This window comes from Bombus huntii, chromosome 8 (genome assembly GCF_024542735.1).
Source record: "Bombus huntii isolate Logan2020A chromosome 8, iyBomHunt1.1, whole genome shotgun sequence".
In the NCBI taxonomy this organism is placed as follows: domain Eukaryota; kingdom Metazoa; phylum Arthropoda; class Insecta; order Hymenoptera; family Apidae; genus Bombus; species Bombus huntii.
In genome coordinates this window covers 383,497-404,745 of record NC_066245.1, presented here as the reverse complement: position 1 = coordinate 404,745, position 21,249 = coordinate 383,497, and the positions used below count along the sequence as shown (strand labels likewise).

General features: G+C 34.5%; 3 protein-coding genes across 5 annotated transcripts in view; 1 reads left to right on the top strand and 2 right to left on the bottom strand.

Moving 5' to 3' along the window:
- Window positions 1–8,085, bottom strand: part of LOC126868893 (semaphorin-1A-like) — a 382,771-nt gene extending 374,686 nt beyond the window's left edge. For both annotated transcript variants that reach the window (XM_050624865.1, XM_050624867.1), the window contains exon 1: window positions 5,851–8,085. The gene's annotated coding sequence lies outside the window, so the exon portion shown is untranslated. The remainder of the gene's footprint in view (window positions 1–5,850) is intronic.
- A 655-nt stretch (window positions 8,086–8,740) lies between these two features.
- LOC126868902 (alpha/beta hydrolase domain-containing protein 17B) lies at window positions 8,741–15,090 on the bottom strand. The gene is made up of 3 exons (XM_050624882.1): window positions 14,025–15,090; window positions 13,228–13,360; window positions 8,741–13,139 (listed from the first exon to the last, which is right to left on the bottom strand). Exons 1-3 carry the CDS (start codon window positions 14,666–14,668, stop codon window positions 13,056–13,058), a joined length of 861 nt encoding a protein of 286 aa, XP_050480839.1. The 5' UTR covers window positions 14,669–15,090; the 3' UTR covers window positions 8,741–13,055.
- A 179-nt stretch (window positions 15,091–15,269) lies between these two features.
- Window positions 15,270–20,035, top strand: LOC126868900 (homer protein homolog 2). Of its 2 annotated transcripts, XM_050624879.1 has the most exons (7): window positions 15,270–15,526; window positions 16,639–16,795; window positions 16,883–17,014; window positions 17,093–17,344; window positions 17,441–17,587; window positions 17,676–17,951; window positions 18,165–20,035. In XM_050624879.1, the coding sequence occupies exons 1-7, from the start codon at window positions 15,501–15,503 to the stop codon at window positions 18,348–18,350; spliced, it is 1,176 nt and encodes a 391-aa protein (XP_050480836.1). In that variant the 5' UTR covers window positions 15,270–15,500; the 3' UTR covers window positions 18,351–20,035. The 2 variants fall into 2 exon arrangements, with proteins under 2 accessions (XP_050480836.1, XP_050480835.1); XM_050624878.1 differs by having other exon boundaries at window positions 15,271–15,526; window positions 17,093–17,587.
- The last annotated feature ends 1,214 nt before the right edge of the window (window positions 20,036–21,249 follow it).

Here is a 21,249-nt window from a genome sequence, read left to right as displayed (position 1 = left end):
ATAGCAGCACAGATTTTACTGTAGAAATGGACAAAGGAAACAACGAGACGAGTTTGTTTCTTCCGGCCGAGCCTTGTACTCTCTACAACCTACAACTTCGTTCGTAACGACTGCATAATAATTTTTAAAAACTCTTCACGAAAGCATGGCGTGACAAATGGAAAAACATCGCACACTATTATGAATATCATAATAATAAGATACGGAAACAAGTAACGATCGTATAATCGTAGATACAAGCCGGATAGCATAAAGAGAAACAAGAATATTTATTCGAAAATCGATATTATTCCGTGAAGCATACGGCGAATAGCCAGCTACCGAACACCATAGATATAGTTCCTCATACTTATTCAATGAAGGAAAAAACAGCACGCAAGAAAGTACTTTAGCGCTGTACGGCGTGCAATGAAATTCACTCGGCGATGGATCCTAACGATTTCAACTTCCATCTTATTTCTCCAAACGAGAATACTGAAATCAGAAATTTTCATTCACAATTGCAAATTAGTAAAATACACGCGAATAAAGAAAGAAAGCGAAGCAAAGAGCGAGAAAGACGCGAATGGTGAGCCATGAATGAAACCCAAGCGAACGAAATCCAAGCGAGAAACACTGAAAATAAGAAACAAAGGATAACGACATCTCGTTACAAACATCGCTTTTCCTACGCTTCAGATTTAAGACATGCAACTTGCGAGACAGAACCGTAGCCACGTATTCGGCCCGACACGATGCGATACGACGCGACACAAACAGGCCCAACGTTTCTCGTTACCGTATAAATATCTACTTGGCACGCTTCCGAATATTCCACTTGTCTCTTTACTCTTGCATCGGCATCCATCGAGATAGCAACACGAACAAAACGAAGGAGAGAAACAGGCAGAGAGAAAAGGAAGAACGAATGTTTTGTCTAGACAAGAAGGAAATGGAGAACACGAAAAGAATAGAGCGAGGTGATCGTGGTTGGCGAATGTCCGCTGTGTACTTCCACGTCGACGTTATAATATGTGAACGTAAAACCAGCACTTTCTCTTCCGCGAGCCTGCCTACACGATTCTCAGCTTTAGCACGAATAGTCTACTCGTGTTGCGGTATCAACTGTTCCCGATGACATTAATGACCGGAGAAGAGCAACGTCGCCGTCCACCTTCGAAAGCTGAATAATCGACGACGACGTCTCCAGCAAACACCACGTCGCATCGTGTCGTGATCTAGCGTATAATCCTAAGAATTAACTTCACTTTTTCTTGGTCGATCTTTCATCTTCTTTTTTCTAGAGATTAACGCACCTCTGAGATTCTACGACATTCAAAACGGTCAATTTCTTATACGCAACTTGCTATTTATACGGTTAAACTTATTCGTAGATAAATCACCGAATGTCTCGGATAATTCGGAAAACTGGTAATCGACGACGAGATACCGTTATCCTCGCTATTTTAACCGAACGAGTTTAATAAATGCAAGCATAAGAAGACTCGACGCGATAAATCATCGCCGTACGACAGGATTTATACGTGTGTACCATGGCAAGAAGGGTGTTCATAAATTGCAAGTAGAAGTCAAAGTTTGCCAATTAGAATAATATGAAAACCGCTCGGTTCGAGGATTTACATGAATCGTCTATTCGCACTACCGGTATCAACTCTCCTTCGTGACAAATCACCAGAATGGAATAATGCCAACTTTGCGCTACGCGATTAAGATTGTCGAGCACACAGGAATATCCTGAATAACCGCTGGCGTACATTACGCATCGATACTAATGGAAAGAGTTGCGTATAAAAATTCAACTCGAAGAAAATATCATCTAAATAAAGAATCCCCGATTTTCTTGCTTTACATTCGGTTAAAGAGAACGAGGAAAACAGTCGGTTGAAACTTCGATTAACACTACAACTACCGCACCAGTCAAATTGACTGGTTTTTACAATTTTATTTTTAAAATTTCTACTTCGTGTTATATTTTTTCCGCAGTGATACAATGACTTTCGCAACGATAACCAAAAGAATAATATAATGAATTCTATTTTGTTTTTTATGTATTCAAACTGAAAATAATTTTGTATCAAGGCGACTTATACCAACACCGGTCAAAATAGCTGGTGCTTGTCAAAGTATAAAAGGGTCCCGCGATCTGTTTATCCAACCCCAATTAACCAGTTCTCTCGTTTTGTACAACTTGCCACACGTTTTATAAATTTTTACCGCGTATCGTTCGATACGATGATATCAGTTATCAGGAGAATTCCGGATCGATCGCTAGATCGCTAGATGATAACGCTAGAAATACCACACCAGTGAAAACTGGTTCTACAATTTTATAAATGTGCCAACCATCGTTTAGGGATCATGGTCCCAGATGGATTAATAATACCAAAAATGTCCTACATAACATGGAATTGCTTCTGTAGGAAAGCAATAGATCAATAGATCTAAAAATATTCTATTATTACGTATTTTTTAAAGACCAGTCATTTTGACTGCTTTTTGGTAGAAATAACTTCGTATTAACTATCGGTAGTGTTAAGAAAGTTACGAGCATAGATTATTCTGTTTCGTTGCTACGTACTTGCCATATACTGTGCAAATGAAACAATTCGATCACTGGTTACAATCTTCACTAATTATAACCTGTTGTTGTGTTCACAAATTTCCTACTGTATAAATATTTATACAGTAAAATGTGAATCGTAAGTTGTAATTGACATAATTCAGGACGAAACATTCGCATTGAAAAACGTTCGAAAAACCAATTGCGGCAAACGAAGTGCAACTGCATATTTCGACTAAAGTACATTTATATACGAGCATTTACATATAAGCAGCGTCTTAGACAACATATCGTTACTTTCTCTTTTAGCTAGGGATCCATCCAAAGCAATGTATATATTTCCATAAATACCTCTTTTTTACAGCTTTCTCTCGTCGAAGAGGTCTGTAAATGTTTGATGAAAGTTCATGGATCACGCAAAAGGTACATATTTCTTTAACAAACATGACACACTTTACTCATCCCAATGCACATCTCGTGTTTACATCTACCGACATGTTCTTTCTTACGGTACAAAGTCAAGAAACAGTAAACGTGACTAAATGAAAGAAAAGTTCGTCTCCTAGTAATGTCAATATACACACATAATATACTATTATCGTTAATACGCGAAAGAATAAGATATTATTACCCGTTAAACATTGAAAAAATACGCTAATAAATAACCGTAAAACGTTCTCTCTTTATTCCAATTATTCATATACAAACACGTATCGTATCTTGTTATTCATTTTGTACAACCAGCATTCCAATTAATTTTACAATACTAATTGCTCGTAATATAAAATAGAACAGAAGATTCCATTACCGTTGTTTATCGAATTACCGTTCAACCAACCTACTTGAAACAACGGATCATATTTCCACAATTGGAAACCTAACAAAAATTTAGCTGGCTATTAATATCATGATATACACGAGCATTTTTAGCCCGTAGATATCCAAATTTACAAACGCTAATTTTCAGTTCCAGTGGCTTTCGTATTAACTGTCCTTTGTTTTCATTTAAAGTTAAACTTGCGTAAAAGTAATGTTCAATTTCTGGTAAAGAAAAAAAGAAAGCATATATACCTACTAAAGGAAGAATTTATCAGTTAAATTTCAATTTTCATTTAAGTTAAAAATATTCATCGAGCATACTAAACGGACCTTGTTATATCTCGATGAGCAATTCAAGCAAGAAGCAAGAAGAGCGTGCCACCGATCTTCGAATCATTCGAGTTATTACAAAAGAAAATAATTCGCTTATTATGAACAACAGCCAGACATCGTTCGAATAATAGGCGTTATAGTAGCGATCGATTTAGATTTGCTACAGACAATTACGAATGTTCCCAGCCACTGGACTGTCATTAAAATACAATGAAAGATGCCGAATAAAGATCATGCTTTATTAGTAAGCCCTTACTAACGAAGATAACGAATCATGGCAATGTAGCGTACCATATAATCATAAAAATATACAAACGCAGTAATTACTGTACAGTGCGTGGAATATAATTGGTATGCTTCGAATTAAATTTAGATTTGTACAGAAAAGTGAAAAATATGGTCGGTGCGACAATATCCAACGATGCCCTTATCGTGAATATTAAAATAGAACGCAAAGGTTCAATACGCGAGTAATCAATGTGAAAACACTGCCACAAATCTTATCACGAATCTCATTACGCGACGTTTATTTCTATTTAAACGCAACTTATGTTTGTGAACTGCGTACGCCTGTAAATCATAGGTGTCACTTGTAGACACTATCGTTGTGCATACTTTCAACCACCTGGAAACAGTACAAATATCCTACTGTTGAAAATATTTTTAAAGTGTCATTTTATCGCTACAGTCCCGGTAATCGGATTGTTATAACCGTCAAAATATTTCAAACATTCTAATCCGATTTATATGTTATTATACACTGCAAGTCGGTCATTAACCTTACTATTTTTAACTGCAAACGCTGTAAAACTTTTGAGAAAAAATTTTCTCGTATCGTCATAACGATCATGCATTATACAAAGAAATATAGTCGACATAATCGACAATTTGGGATATTTCCCTGTAGCCTGATACAGGCCCAACGTGACCACAAGCTTATCGTGTTCGAACACCACGCGTCGTTACGTTCGAATCGTGGGGCCCCTCGGGCGAAAACCTCGAAACCGGTTCTGAGCGTACAGAATGGCTGGGTAGCCGGTCAGCATGTATATATACGACTCGCTACAACTTTCTAAACTTCCGTCGCGTATACCTAGACGCGTACGTTCAAACCGTGCGCTTTATTTTTCATTTTTCTTCGTCGACGTGTCATGGTGAAAACGTTGCAGAAGAATTTACCTCGTTAAACAGTCACTCCATCGATGCTACGCGCGCATGTTTAGTGTGATCCCTAACTCCGAAAATACTATACTATCCTGTTACAATGATCCGTAATGGAGTGTGAACGACATGAAACAAATATAAGAATGTATATCAAACTTATGGACACGATGAAACTAAGAATTTCATTGGTTCGTTTATTTCGGAATAGTACGCAAATGAACTCGAATATTCGTTCGATTGCAAGCACTCGTCTCTATTTGTTTACGTTCTTGATCGTATTGGACACAAGTTCTAAGAAACGAGGGTGTGAGAACTGGGACGAAGAATGTTTTTGAACGATGAGAACACACTGTTTATGCGAATCTCGTCAACCTTCATGAATGAGATGAAAATGTTCAAAAGCGTTCAAATCAAATATGTGTATGTTTATATGGCTTGATGCGTATCTCCGAAAATGCCTATTCCAATTGTTCCGAAACGATATAGAAAAAGGCTTTTCCTTTGAAAAGGGAATGGTAATGGGAGAAGGGAGTGGGGAATCGCTTTTCTAAGGCGTAACGCACGCTAGGACCAACACTTGACACATATCACAACACGACGCGACGTTGGCGTCGTCTCTGCACACGTGTATTTACTATTTATGACAAAGGATAGAGCAGTTGTACGAACGAGAATAAACTAACCGTTATTGCACTTCGTGCCAAACGCCATGCGATTCTCGCACGCTACCAGCATTCTTAATTGCACCGGACAACGGTTCGTATTCACGACACTTTCCTCCTACTCTAACTCAGTGACTGCGAGCGTTCGTAAACTTCGAAACAGTGATAGAAGACCCTAAGGCGGAACGAGGGTCTTCTATCACCGGCACTTCGCGTCGACGATCAACGATTCGATGACGCTTTTGAAACAACTAACTCGAGCCTACGAGGATTATGTGGCCGGAAACAAAAGTGCATATTTTTCAAACTTACCAGAAATATTGTCTGGATCGGTACAAAGTGTATTCTGCCAGTATGGGACAACCCTCGGCGCGTAGAAGTAACTCACAAAAAATCCCAATGGGTGTTTAGTGAAAAATCTTCGTGGTAAAACCTACGCGAGATGAAACTATTTCCCTACCATAAACGAACGTTAAACACAGAAAAATAACACTGAAAAAACATCACCGAACTCACTGTCCTTTTTAATAGGACGTCCCACGTAATTATAAATTCCCTGGCGATGCCGTGTGGGCGGGAGACGCAGCACAAAACGAAAAAAAAAAGAAACGAATTTGATCGGCACGTAAAAGCTTCGGTAGCTATCACGAGAGGGTACACGAATAGGACGGAACGAAACAATACGCGCGCTGCTCGAGACGCAACTGCCGCCACTACCGACTCTATTTCCCGCTGTACCCCACTTCTTCTCCCGCGATCCCCACCATCTTTCTCTAGCAGTCAACCATTCTCCCCTCTGCCCTACTGCTGCTGCTGCTGCTGTTGCTGCTGCTGCTCCTATCCTTTCCGACCATTCTTTGGTCCCTTCTTCGGCCTTCGACGATTCTTCGATACCTATCCTGCACGCAATAGTATGTACTTACGCGACAAAGACCCTACAGACACTTGTCACGAACGTACTAATACAAGCACACTCGTAACCTGAAAATTTTTAAACGTCAAAACAATTAGTTTTACACGATAAGCTTTTCGCACGTAATACGTGTAATTCACTATCTAACGACTATTTGTCTTTATAAAGATAATCATTTCTAACGTCTATTTACGTTCATAAAAACATTTACACGCGCGCGAATAATAGTACGTATACTAATCTATGTGTGCTTTTAACGTTGTAATTATCATGAGCTAATTTTGCTTAAAGCCGTTTGTACGGAAAACGATATTTTACTTAATATACGACACGTATAATTTTGATCCTTTTGACCCGGAGATGTTCTCTTTTTCTTGAAATAATACGATACTGAGTTGGACGCCTACTTGCATATATGCAACGCGTAGACGCTCTAATGGACATTACGTACGGCGGCGTGTGATATGGAGTAAGTAAGTACAATTGTTCAGCAGACTGCGTGACGCTGCACACCGAGGGCGTGGCAAAGTGTTCGAGTTGCTAATAAAGCAATTTATCGTTATGCAAAGAAAATAACGTTTCATATTCATTAAAATACTTTCACAATCTTTCTAATAACTTCAAAACGTCAAAACGTAATAACTTCAAAATGGTATAATATAGATCGATCGCGTTGTAACACATGTTACGGAAAAAGAAAACTGTAATTCTACCTTATTCGAAACAAACATAAGAAAGTTTCGTTCATAAACATTTCTATTCGCGACATAATAAATAATGAGTTTGAGGAAAGAGATCTATAAATAAACTTAATAAAATAAATGATAAAAGTATATATATTTAGCACTCTACTAGCACTCAACTTTATCGATTATCCATTCTTGCGACTCCTACACGTAAAATACACGTTTTATAAGAATTTACTTTTGGAATATTAAATTCAATGTTGGGGTTTAAAAAAAAGTCGTACAACGAATGACCTTCTATCTATATTGTAATTTTACGTAGACTGCGTACGAAACGAAACTCGGAGTCGCATAAAATGAATCATTGCCGATGACAGTCGTGAATAGATATTAATTCGCGAGACACGAACAGTAGCAGAAAATTTTGTCTCTTCTTTGGAGTAGCTTTGTAGGCTGGCTGAAGGTATAGCGCAACCATTGGAGCTCAAGCTGACGCCGCGTAACCTGTTCTCATTTTTATCGTCAGCATCAGGTTTCAGCGCAGGTGAGCTGCGAAGGTGCTGAGTCGAGTCCAGCGAACCAGCTCGTGGTTCTCGAGCATTTCCTTCTCCCTCATCATAGAAACACATTGACCTTCGGGACAAAATGCCGATGATCAATGCAAACGTTGCATCGTATTAGCGTTATTCGAGGATATAGCCAGGATTATGTGACTATCTGATAACTAGCAGGGATTTTAATTAATTGCAACAGCAAGCGTCTTATTCGCTGTGATATTTAAAACCACGCACGGTGACCGTCTGCTGTTCTTTCGACTCAACGAAACGAACTTGACCGATACTAAAAATGAAATAATTTCCGAACTCGCGTGCTGCTATAGCGCACTTTTATGTACTTTTATAAATAGCTATGCGTGTCAGAAAGAACACAGAATTTGCACTCTTTGATCATTTATAGTGCCTTTACCGCGTATCAAAGCGAAAAGTTTGTTCGCGTTCAAGGAACTTGACGTACTTCGTCACATCTGGAAAAATTCTGTATCGTAGTTTGATAAAAATGAATATGCGATTGGGTCGTAAATTATTAATGGATAGAACATGATGATGTTTACTGTCATTTCTATAGGATTTTATTAACATTGTTACTTCAGTAATATTAATTACAAATACCAATTTTTAATGTTCGATAGTAAAAAAAAAGAGAAAGACGTTTAAAAAAAGAACAAAAGAAAAAGGAACGGGATCAAGATCAAGTACATACACAATTTCGATTTTACAGAATAGCATGACAATGAGCGGCTGCATTATTTAAATATAATTCTACCGCTTTAACGAACGCGTGATAACCGATTGCTTAAACGGAAGGATGACGATACTTCCGGCGTGAAATGATTTATTCGATAAATGACTATTCATCGGCGACATCGCCAGGTACACCGATAAAATAAGCGGAGTTGAATAATATGGGCCTACAGATGACGTTTTGTATGATTTATACAACAATTGTACACTATTTAAACGTCGCAGGGCTTGACAAACTATATCGCAATGCAGTACGCTCAAGTCAAGTGCGATGGAAGTATAAAATTCTAAAACAACCCTAATCGGGTGCCCAGCAAGTGTATTTCAGACTACGCATTCTACACGATTTCGTAAGAAATAACGTTATTCCGCTTGGTATCATGTCTTTATGCACTAAATAAAACAGTAATTTTGTTATTCAATCCGAGATACTCATCTTTCTTCTCTTTCTTCTCTTTCCTGTCCTATAATAATTTTGTAATGAGCTACATGTTATTTACTTATCAGACAACTAATCAACTAATTCATTTTGTGTTACAGTCGTTACACTTCGTGATACATATGACACTAACGATCGGTACAGGGGATCTCGTAATCTCTATCATTGTTATCTCCTCCCTCCCATCTCTTTAACCCATCTTCTGCCGTAAGTACATTGGTTACGACCGAACAGAACATCGAGCGTATTATTTCTAATACTTCACTTACACGCTATTATGTACAGTTATGAATACCGCACCGTGATTCGCGTGATACCCCCGCCCCCCTCAAAGACCATTGAGTACCATTTTACCGGCACGATGCAATTATGAAAGACGAAAGTGCTGTTCAAAACCGGTCGATTGCTTGACGCATATTGAGAGACAGAATAGGGTAGTAAAAAATAGTAAAAGAAATGAGCGAGAGAAAGAGAGAAAAAGAGAAACACACAACAGGAAACGAGAAAGAAAGTAGAAGAAAGAGGGGACGCGTATGCATTCGAAATATGCTGTACAAAAGTTAGTTTCTATCCAGTTTTATAAACGATCGGTTCTAGTTTTCGGCGAGCACCGATCATTTTACTATTATACGTTATCTTTGCGGAGTTTTCTATAAAATCCCTCTCTGAAATATCTGCCGTTTATAAAACTGGACATTTGTCGAACAACGGTATAAATTTTTTTTTTCACGAGTTACGTAATAATTGCGATACAGATCAATTTAACAGCGGCTACGTGAAAGCCAATGGAAGGGTAGCATCGGACTCTTTATTTCGGTACTATTATGTACCATAGACTATTCTAAAAGATTAATGCTAGAGGAAAGTGAATATAATGTTTGACAATCGAGTAGAAAATTTTTCAACAGCAATGTGAAACAAATAAAAAAAGTAATACACATATAAATAACGATAATTAAAATTATCAAAGCTACGATTAAACGAACGAAAATATTTCGTATCTTTCAATAACGATCTATTAGATCGACCTTTATTTTTTTAATTAAATTTTTACAATCTTATATCCTCTTGCAGATAAGATACTTTCAGATAAGTGGAGATGTAGCCAGAAACCATCGAACAACGGAAGCCATGTATCATAAATAGATAATAAAAATATATTCACTTTCCGTTCGTTCATACCATCACAATTATACAAACATTTAATTTCAGTGTATACTTGTAGTTTGAAGACATTCATAGCAATTTATTGTTTAAAAGACAACGAGGACGGGTAGAAATGTTCACGAGAATGCAAAATTAACAATAAAAACGAACAATCCCTAGAGAAATACATACATGTACAAGCGCCGATTCATTCCATTGGCTCCGTACAGTCATTTCACGTTGTCGCATACATTATACATACACTAGTAAAGAAAAAATTATTTAATTGTACTGTATTTACATTATCGAGATATAAAAATACTAACAAGAAACATACCTATAGACAAGATCCTCCAAACGATTCACCTCTTTAGAAATAAACTAATTCATAATCAAGTTTGGCAGTAATATTGTCCCTATCTAGTTGCATTCTTATTCTTATTGTTGTTTGCAAGACCATCATCTCATTCATTGTCATTAAAACATAACGTTTTTTATGACGTCTTACACTTACACATTTTCTTAACGTTATCCATTAACTTTTAGTCTCTATCCTAAATTTTTTGCTACCTTGGAAGATTTCCATTGCTCGCTGCACAGGCCTTTGCTGTGGGTTAATACAAAAACAAATGTTTCCATTATTGGTACAGCTATCATATATTCCGGTCTGAGTGAGCGATTTACTTATAAAATCATGCGACTTCACGTAACATTTTTTTTACCGCTGAACCTAATTTATAAAAGTCATAAAAACACGCAATGCAAAACACATCCCACATTCATTAACAAATCTATTAATCGTTACTTATTCTCTTTTCTTTCGGAGAAATAAGTTTAAATGCATAAGAATATGATGAAATGATCAACAACAAAAGCATTTACAAAGTTGTCTGGTTTTTTGATCAACCAATAATAATATAAAATTATATCGACGTTTAAATTAACGAGTATAGGTTCAGCGAAGAATTTTAGTGCCACACACTTGCTAGAATCGAGTATAATAGCATTCGTGGTAGCAGAAAGTATTTCAATGTAAGCTATATTCGACTCCTTAGTCTTAAAGAGAATGATGATAAAGATCAAATAATAGCAATAATAATAATAATAATAATAATAATAATAATAATAATGATAATAATACTTGACATATTTGTCATAACAATGTTTCACAGCATACGCTGCGAAAACGACTTACAACAAACGCACGCATGCATCAGTATGTGTACGCATGTGTAGTAAGAATATTCAATATGCACAGATATATTATCTCATATCTCTAGAAATATAATAATTTTTATGTATATATCGCATATGTATTTATGTGCACAGTCTCACTAGCACTGTTACAGCCCGAATAAGTGTCGTGCGTATAAATCTATGATTTCTTTAAAGACAGTTATGTGGAAGAATAATGGAACGACAACTCGGCGAGACACGTGGAATTCATATTATTTAGTTAACACTTTGTCTCTAAAGTTGCTTGTTAAATTTTATCAGGATCGATTTGTATAGTTCTCGCTTCAACTTCTGAATAACATTTCCCGAGCATTCAACTGATGATGTCGAAAGTCCAGTTTGTTATATACCATAGTTCCGTTCTAATAGACGAATAATTCAAGATTGCTTCACTTGTTGACAATGTTGCACAACTCACCAACGCTTCTGCTTCGAGGTGTATACCGTGATTTTTGAAATTGTTTTACATTTGGTAACAAATTAGTTTGCATTGATGTTCTTTCTGAAGTCTTCGAACTAATGTCTATCTGTACGTTTATATGCGATGGACTCTTCGAACGTACAGCGTGGTGGGGACTCTCGTGATTTGCAGTGAATCGGGAAAGTAAACTGGAATCATTGGATAAAATCTTTGAGCTTGCAGCCAACCTACAAGCACAAGGAGAACACTTTGGTAAGTTTATCATAATTTTATCTGGCTCGATTGTCAAAGACGACCGACCAAATTTTCTTAACGGGCTGGAAAGAATTCTTTTAGCTCTCAGTTTCTTTTCCATTGAATCTTGGCTTTTTCCTTTATCTTTGCATGTTTTTTCGAAACTTTTACTTGCAAATTTATTACTCTTACTACTCCACGAAAACTTTTTCGTAGATTCTGCTGATTTTTCACTATGAGCTTGTGATTCATGCTCTTCGGATCTCTTACCTTTTACAATTACGTCTTTACTTAAAATTTTAGTACAACAATGTTTCTTAGTATTCTTCGTACATTCTGAATCCAAAACAGATTCTATACTACTATATTTGAATTGATTTATAGGAGATTTCCTCTCTATTTTGAACTGACTTTGAATACTTTTACAGTCTGAAATACTTTTATTATTATCATTAGGAATATTGGAAAATGACGACAGTGACTTTTCTCCGATCGCGTATTGTCGGCAGTCTTCAACCTGTATGTCAACTAAAGTCGTGTGAGATAATTGTGTATCAGCTTTCTTACTATGACTTTGACCAAATGAATTTTTCAAAGTCCTGTGAACAATATTCTTTTGATTTTTACCAAATGGATTTTTTAAATTTTTCGGTAAAGAAATATGCTTTTTTGCAACTTGACTAATATGATTCAACCGGAAGTTGTGGCAAATAGAGGTACTCCCTAATATCGTTTTACTGTGTTTGTTATCTTGAACATCTGTTACTATTTCCTCTTCTTTCATACTCTTCTCATCTTGTTGTATAGCTCTTTTCGAATTACTATCTAAACTGGAGTCATCATCTTCGGAACATGTTTCCTTTAAAGAATCTTTATAATGAACTTTCTGATTAATATCTATCTGTTGATCACGGAAGAAGAATCCGTCGTCAATAGAAACAAAAGATGACTCTTCGTCACAGGGGAGGACAGGTGCCTTCTCCCCTGTGGGAGGCGATTGCTAGACAAGCTTCTCAGTCTGTGAGCTTGTCGAAATAGAGCTGGTAGTATTTGAATTATTAGAAGTAGTGTGTCCTTGACTGCTCACATGTGTATGTCCTCCTCCCTGCCCCCCCTGATTCTGGGAGAGGCTTAGTCGCCGTCAGTTTATCAGTTCCACGCTCACAAATTGTTTCAATCGCTCTAAGTATTGATCGTACAACTCTACGTCATTATGGCCAGCACCCTAAAAACATAAGCGATAGTACTTATACGACTAAATTTCTTGCCTTCTTTACTTGAGAAAAGAAAAGGAAGTGCATAATTTTGTATACCTCGACCCATAATGGCTCTACTGCTCTTGGACACCTCTCGTAAATTGCCAAACCATGACTAAAATTTATTACATCATCTTCGGTTCCATGAATTACCAAAACGGGAGACGTCACCTTGGGTACTTTGTCTATACTGTAAAAAGGAAAGAAACTTCATTTTACACGTAATATTTATTTGATGTGTGATAAGTGCAAAATTTCTACAAAAGCATGAGAGTTTTATATTTACAAGTATATATAATAAATTAATAATATATTATAATAAATTAATATAGAAAATCGACAAATATTTAATTATTATTATTTAGCATAATTTAATTGAATAAAAAAGGAAAAAACGATAGAGAATAGATAAGCAACAGCAAAAGTACAAAACCTATTAGCGAAGTATATGTCAACGGATCATGTAATTTATAGGTTTCCATGACGCAAGTATATAGGTAAACTTTTATTGCTTCCTATACTTGAACTCCGAAAAACCACACACCAACGCGAAAAAAATATATGCAGTCGCAGCATTGCTGCAAGCTTCCGTGAAACTTGTTATGCCAGTCAGAGCGTTCCACTTATTTTAAACTTCGTTTAAATTTTAAATACAGAATGAAATGTTTTTTTATATGCATGTACATATACATATATATGTACACCACGTGCATGGATGTACACCTGAACTGGATGATAGTGTCATGCGCGTAAACTTAGCTGTGCGAATCATAGTATACGATAAGCAGATTATAGATCGCGTTTCATTTAACGCGATAAAGGGGGATATGTGCATGAAAAAGAATTGAACGTACCTAGGGAAGGCGTCAAAGAACCAAGTTCTTTTGGTGTTAGGGAAAGCAACTCGCATTCCCGACATTAGAGGTGAATGCAGAACAACTGCGCCAACCTCGTATCGCGCGGCCAGATCGACCGTGGGTACAGTCCCGATGCTTTGACCATATAGGATAATGTTTTCGGGGCTAATACCGTAACGTGTTCTAAGAGCATGCCACGCAGCATCTATGTCCGCATAAAGATTCTTTTCCGACGGTTTGCCACCAGAAACTCCATAACCCGAATAATCGTAACTGAATATATTACAATTTATTCTAGACCCGAGCCCCAAATAAAAACTAGACATCTGTCCGAGATCGACTGCATTTCCATGGGAATATAGTATGGTAAAACGTGCAGTAGCCGAACAGCGTACAAACAAACAAGCAATTCGATTTCCTCGTGACGTTCTTGCATAGAAACCTTCCACCGACTCTTTCTCCCTTTCCGTATATTGCCATTCTGCTCTTTCAGACAAAGAAATTGTAACCTTGGAACCTTCGTCCTCAATAAACGCATAAGTAGGCTCAGGAGGTAGAAACGCTAATTTCGCAGCGATCCTGGACGGGCAAGGTGGACAGCAAAACAAGCAACACAATTCACTAAAACTTAACCCGTTCATCGTTCCACGGGGGTGTTACGCGCACGCGAAAACGCCGTTTATCACGTTTCTTCGTGGAATCTCCGCATCGAGATTTCCGCTTTGATTTAGAAATAACTCCATCCACTGTAATTTCCACGCCTAGTGATTCAACCACAATGTCATTTGTTATCACACTCCTAGAAGAGTCTCTCACGATGAATCAGCCATGACGGCTCGTAAGGCGGACGATTTCTCTCCCTCCTATTTCCTCTCTTTCTCACATAATACCCCCACCTACCGAATGTTGCACACATCCATTGTATTCTGGTAAAAGGAGATAGTATAAGAAAGGGATAGAAACCATGCTGCTATTTTGCTACGTTCTTCTTCTCTATTCATTGCTCGCTATTGGTGAAACATTTAAACCAACAAGATGATTCGATATGCAACGAAGAATGATCGCGTATTCAAACGCGCGTTTCCTCGCTTACTCTATGTTACCAACATTCTAAATAACAATACAAACCGCATTATGAAAACATAAGTATGCGCCTTGCTATGCGACCGCGTCTAGTGATTTTTTTGAAAGAAAGCTACGAGGTTAGCAATAGCAACCTTTCGTGGAAAATCGATTAAATCCAGGTATATGGTGGAAACTCGACTAGTTTCATGTCGTTGCGTGATCGTTGCCGTTCGCCTATACAGTTTTGGCCGATGGCGGCTGTCAACTGGTGTAACTCTGTCTTTCGTGGAATTCATTTTCATCAATTTTCTAATCATTTTGAAAATTTCTATTCGCAAATAGTTATCACGCATTCGCGTTAAATTCATTTCTCTATGAGTCTGTGAAATTATCATTTACAACATTTGTATGACATCGGGAAAAGAAACAATGGGGTAAGTGAACGTGGTGGTATTCTGCACCGCCTTTTAAGGGTGTGTAATATATGTACACACCATTTTCATGTCGCATACAACTATGATAAACGATCCTTAATTCTTCTATTACTGAATACCGTCAATTGATACAAAATAGGTCGTGTCGCTTTCGTTGCGTTAACTAATGAACACTATCCTCCTTTCCCGTCTATTTACTATCATATTCCCGACATCATCGCAGATACGCATTTAGGTGGGTGCGTACATACATGAGGAAACTGGACCAGAATGTTTCTCTTTTTTTCCCTCCCCCCTGTATTCATATATGCATAACCATAAAATAAAATAGTGAAGGTGGGATAAGTCGACACCGCGTGAAATGTGTTTATTCTAGTTGTTTACTCGGGCACCGTTTCATATATTTTTAGACTCTAATTGTGAAAATTCATTTCGACGACCCTACAAATATTTATTACGTTAATATCTATTCGACAGTTTTTTAATGCGATTATATTTTTATTTCCGATATAACATACCAAGCTTATGTAATTATATTATTTCTTTTTAGATCAGCTCTATAAATGATATCATATTTTATTAAAGTGATGAATCCTTTATTAATGTTTATTTTTTTATTGTAGTTATTTTTCACATAAAGTATATTTATTACTTGTTAAAATTACGTATTTTAAAGAACAATATATATAAATTGTAGATATATTGCACGTGTGAGAAATTAAAGAAATTAAGACAAAAGTATAATTGTTTCTTTTATGAAAACTGAAAATGTCTTGTTTATATTTATTTCTTTTGATTCCTTCCAAATTTATACAATATTGTAATGCTAAATTATAACATTATTAGATTTTCCATTGGATTAATTTTAAGGCATGTAATATGATATGTATATTTGAAATTTTTTGATGTATTTGATTTTGTTATGTTTCTGTGGAATATACATCTAATAAAGTTCTACAAAAAAGATAAACTTTAAGATATTTGTTATTATTAAAACACCTATAATTTATATTTTGATTATATAAATCAAGGTATATATAAATAGATGCTGCATGTATTAATTAAATCAATATATTTAAATACCTAAGTCTTTTACTTTTAATAAATTACAGTGAACAACCAATTTTCACGTGTAAAGGACACGTGTTTCATATTGATCCTAAGACAAAAAGATCTTGGGTATCAGCATCTACAGCAGCAGTGTCTATTTCATTTTTTTATGACTCCACAAGGAGTCTATACAGAATAATTTCTGTTGAAGGAACAAAGGTGACTGAAAAATGGCTGAACTGTTAAACAAAGTAAATATACACTATATCAAAAATAAACTTACATTGTATTTTATTTCTCTTTTAGGCAGTAATAAACAGTACTATTACTCCAAATATGACCTTCACAAAAACATCACAAAAATTTGGGCAATGGTCAGATGTTAGAGCTAATACTATATATGGTCTTGGCTTTTCATCTGAAGTAGAATTAGGAAAGGTTTGTGAAATATGTCTTAAGTTAATGTACAGTCACTTGTACACTGTAATCTCAGAGACAATACTATTCATTTGGCAGTTCATAGAGAAGTTTCATGAAGTGAAGGAAGCCACTAAATTAGCTAGTGCTAAATTACAATCAAACAGCTCATCTGTTACTCCTGCTACTAGTGCAAATGTTAGCCCGATTACATCACGATCAAGTATGCCATCGTCAGAACAAGATCTTATAGACCCGCCAAATTCATCGATGATTAATTCCAATATATCAGCATCAAATAATCCCAATCCAAATGCCAACATGATCTCCACTCAAAACAGTGTGTCTTTGGTAAGCAGCAGTCCCTTACCTGGTAGTTGTCAGAATAAAGTGGATGATGAATTGAAAAATGCAGTCCATTCAAGATCACAGAGTGTTTCTCAGCAGAGTACAGAAAGTCCACAACATCAAGGGAAATCATCGCAACTTAGTTCGACGCCAGGTGGACAATCAGCTGAAATGCAGCTTAAGTATGAGAATGATAGGTTGAAACTTGCATTAGCACAAAGCTCTGCAAATGCTAAGAAATGGGAGGTATGGTTTTATGTATCGAAACATACATAACTATTGTAAAAAATTACCTAGCATATGATATAAGTTATCGCAAAAAATTTGTTTGCAGGTTGAATTGACTACATTGAAAACAAATAATGCCAGATTAACGAGCGCGCTACAAGAATCCACAGCCAATGTTGATGAATGGAAAAGACAATTGCAATTATATAAAGAGGACAATGCAAGGATTAAAGCCAAGTATGCAGATCTCGAAGCTGGAAAAATAGCAGAAGGCAATAGCGAAGCATTAAGGTTGAGAGTTGAAGCGTTAGAAAGTGAACTTAGAACAAAAAATGAAGAAATCAAAGCTCTTACTATAGCTACCAAAAATAAAGATTTTGTAGTACGTATAGATTGTAAAATAATCATATTAAACATTAATAACTAATGATTGTCGAATAATGATATAAAAATGTTTTCTAGCTATTATATTTACTAAATATCATTTCAATCAAAAGAGTATAGAAATTCGATAATAATATCTAGTCATGCTTAATTAATTATTCGTCTATTTTAAATAAATGAATATATAAATTCATAATCTCATCTTTTTCAGGCTTTACAGAAAGAAAATGCAGAATTTCGTGAAATGTTAAGGGCTGTTCATGAACAATTAGAGCTTGCATTAAGCGCAAATAATGTCCAAAAACAGAATTTGAATACACTAAATGCCAGATTAGCTGGATATATACAAGATTTGGTAACTGTACATCGAGAAATTACAAATACATTGCAAACTTAAGTTTCCATGTAGTGATGTCTAAGAATATTCTTCATGAGAGTTTTGTATTTATGATATAAGCGAAGTAAACAAATGGACGGTGTAGATTAATACAATGGGAAAGGTTCCAAAAAAAAAAACATGCATAGTAAAAAAATCTTGAAAAAGTAAACTAAGAACACTATCTTCAAGTGATAAAGATAGATTATATCTCTTTAATGTATTTATTCCGTGTTAAGTTAATGACAGCATTTGGTGTTCACGTTCATAAATTTTTCGTGCCATATTCATGTCCTTATTGTATATAAAAATGTGTTCTTTTTAACAACGTTTTATATATTGTGTTTTTTTAATTAGTATACTTCTACACAGAAGGAAACGTAACTATCATTTACATATTATGTACCTAGTATATTGTACTATAAAAACAATTTTACAATTATTTTTACAGGTTATTTAATTAAAATTTATTGTATTATGTTTTCTATACAAAATGTTACGATCAATTTTTATTAATCATACAAATTATTTACATATATAATTTGTTTTTTTCTGATGATTGTGTCTAAATGTTTGTGAAATAAATTATAGTTGCAATTATACTGCAGTCATCATTACTAATACTGTTTCACTGATAACTGTTGATCTTTGACTCATTATTAAACTCTACAATTCTTACTATACTATTATAGCTATTATTATGATTATTAATGCTATTATAATTACCTCCACTATTGCTGCACTATTAATTGTTATTATTATTGCTCATAGTATCATCATTAGTGTTACTTCTATAACTGTTATTACTGTTACTGCCATTATATGTTCACAAAGGACTTTTATGATATATAAAAATATGAAACATATCAAAAATGTCACAAGATTTAGTGTAATACATGTTTCTCGATGTTTTTTGGAACTTAGCCCCTTGAAGACAACAATAAAATTCAGTTCATTGTACCCATGAACACGACTAAGAAAACTGCACAATTAACGTTAGTAACGTATAGCGATACTCAATTATGTAGTATATCTATTTAATTCAGCTGTACATTGTATCCATATTCTTCTAGTTCTAGCACATATTATTTATCTTTATCAATAGTATAAAAATATATAAAATTGGAGAGTCTGGCATGAGCTGTACAGAACCATTGATATCTAATATAAAATGTAACATGAAAAAATATATTATAGGGCTCATTTACAATGGGTAACTTAGTGGTTTGAACATGGAAGGTTATCTAATACGTCAACAATGAGAAAATAATGTTTTTGATGTGTGAAATATTTTATTGTCTTTCTTATGAAAATCAAGTTATTATTGTTGAGAAAATAAACATCACTCTTCGTAATATAAATGGATTTATATATATTATTTGCTATTTATTATTCAAATAATCTATAGCAATCAAGCCAGATATTCTTCAATATGTTGTATTTGAATAGCATTATAGACTCATTAGGAAACAAAATTTACCCAAGACTGATGACCGATTGTCTTAAAGATGTCAAAGTGATACTTCTTGCAACAATAATTTCTAGTAGTAAATGAAGTGCGAAATACTAAACAGAGCACTTTTTATTGTACTAACAGTATGTATGTATGTACGTAAAATGTTATGGAAATGAGTTTTAAATTTGAGGAATTGGAAACAAAAGCCTCGCTTGCCACATGTAATCCTAATAAAACATTTTCAGATGGCTTTCTTGTGTTCTATTATCAATTATGATATTACTATATCCATACTTTCATAAATTGTTTGACATTATATGATAAATTTAATTTAGTAATTGTTATTAATAGAATTTTAATACTTATCTAAAATATAAATATATATCGCATATACCATGATAGAAAACTAAAGTTATGGAAATTTAGTAAAAATTCTACTGTTTTATTTCATTAACTCATTTATACATTTAAAAAATATGTAACATTTATAAAGATGCTGATTCTCTTCACCTTAAGCTATAATTTATATATGTCTATAAACTTACGAACTTCTACATAAAGTATAAAATGAAATTATGTTCTTACATCATGTAATCGTAGTAGTTTATAAATTATGTATACTGTATAACGAAATATATAAACATATAACTTTATAATAATAGATTAAAAATAGTAAAGTTTTATTAAATTTAAAAAGATTATTAAAATAATAACAGAACATATATTATATTAAAATAAATATGGAAGTCAGCAATAGCTGGTTGTATTTATATCATTTTGCACAATTAGAATGCTAACATTTTAACCGATATCTTAAAAATAAAATCAATTATTACCATTTATTTACTTCTTATTTCCCAATTATATTAAAATAATTTTATATATTATGTTATATGTTTATACTAACATTATTTTTATGTAATGATTATTCACTTTATTTTTCAAAAGTTTACCTAAAATAACCTGATTAAGCAAAATCCATAGAATATCATTTTATTTTAACATTCTTTCGTAAACTACGATATTATACATTTTTTTACATTACTGAATGTTTTATTTTTCTGTATATAAAACAAGCATATCGAGTTTAAAATCAGTATTATAAATTTTAGAAACTTCGATTAAATATTAATTTGATTTATATTTTATATAAAACGAGTAAAGTTAAATATCACAGCTATGTATTAATTTTATATGGTAGATGTAAAAACATGTAAATAGTAAATAGGGATTATTTTCATAGAAAAAATAGGAAGAACTTGTTTCACTTTATGCAAAATGTATGGTAATGAATATTAAATATGATGGTTATTTACATGTATAAAGAATGTATAATAATGACAGCGAACAAATCATAAATAATAATTTTCCAAAATTAACAAGTATATATATATTATATATAATTACAACAATGCGTTATAATACGCTTATTATATTGAAAAAAATGATTGAAAAATTGTTTAC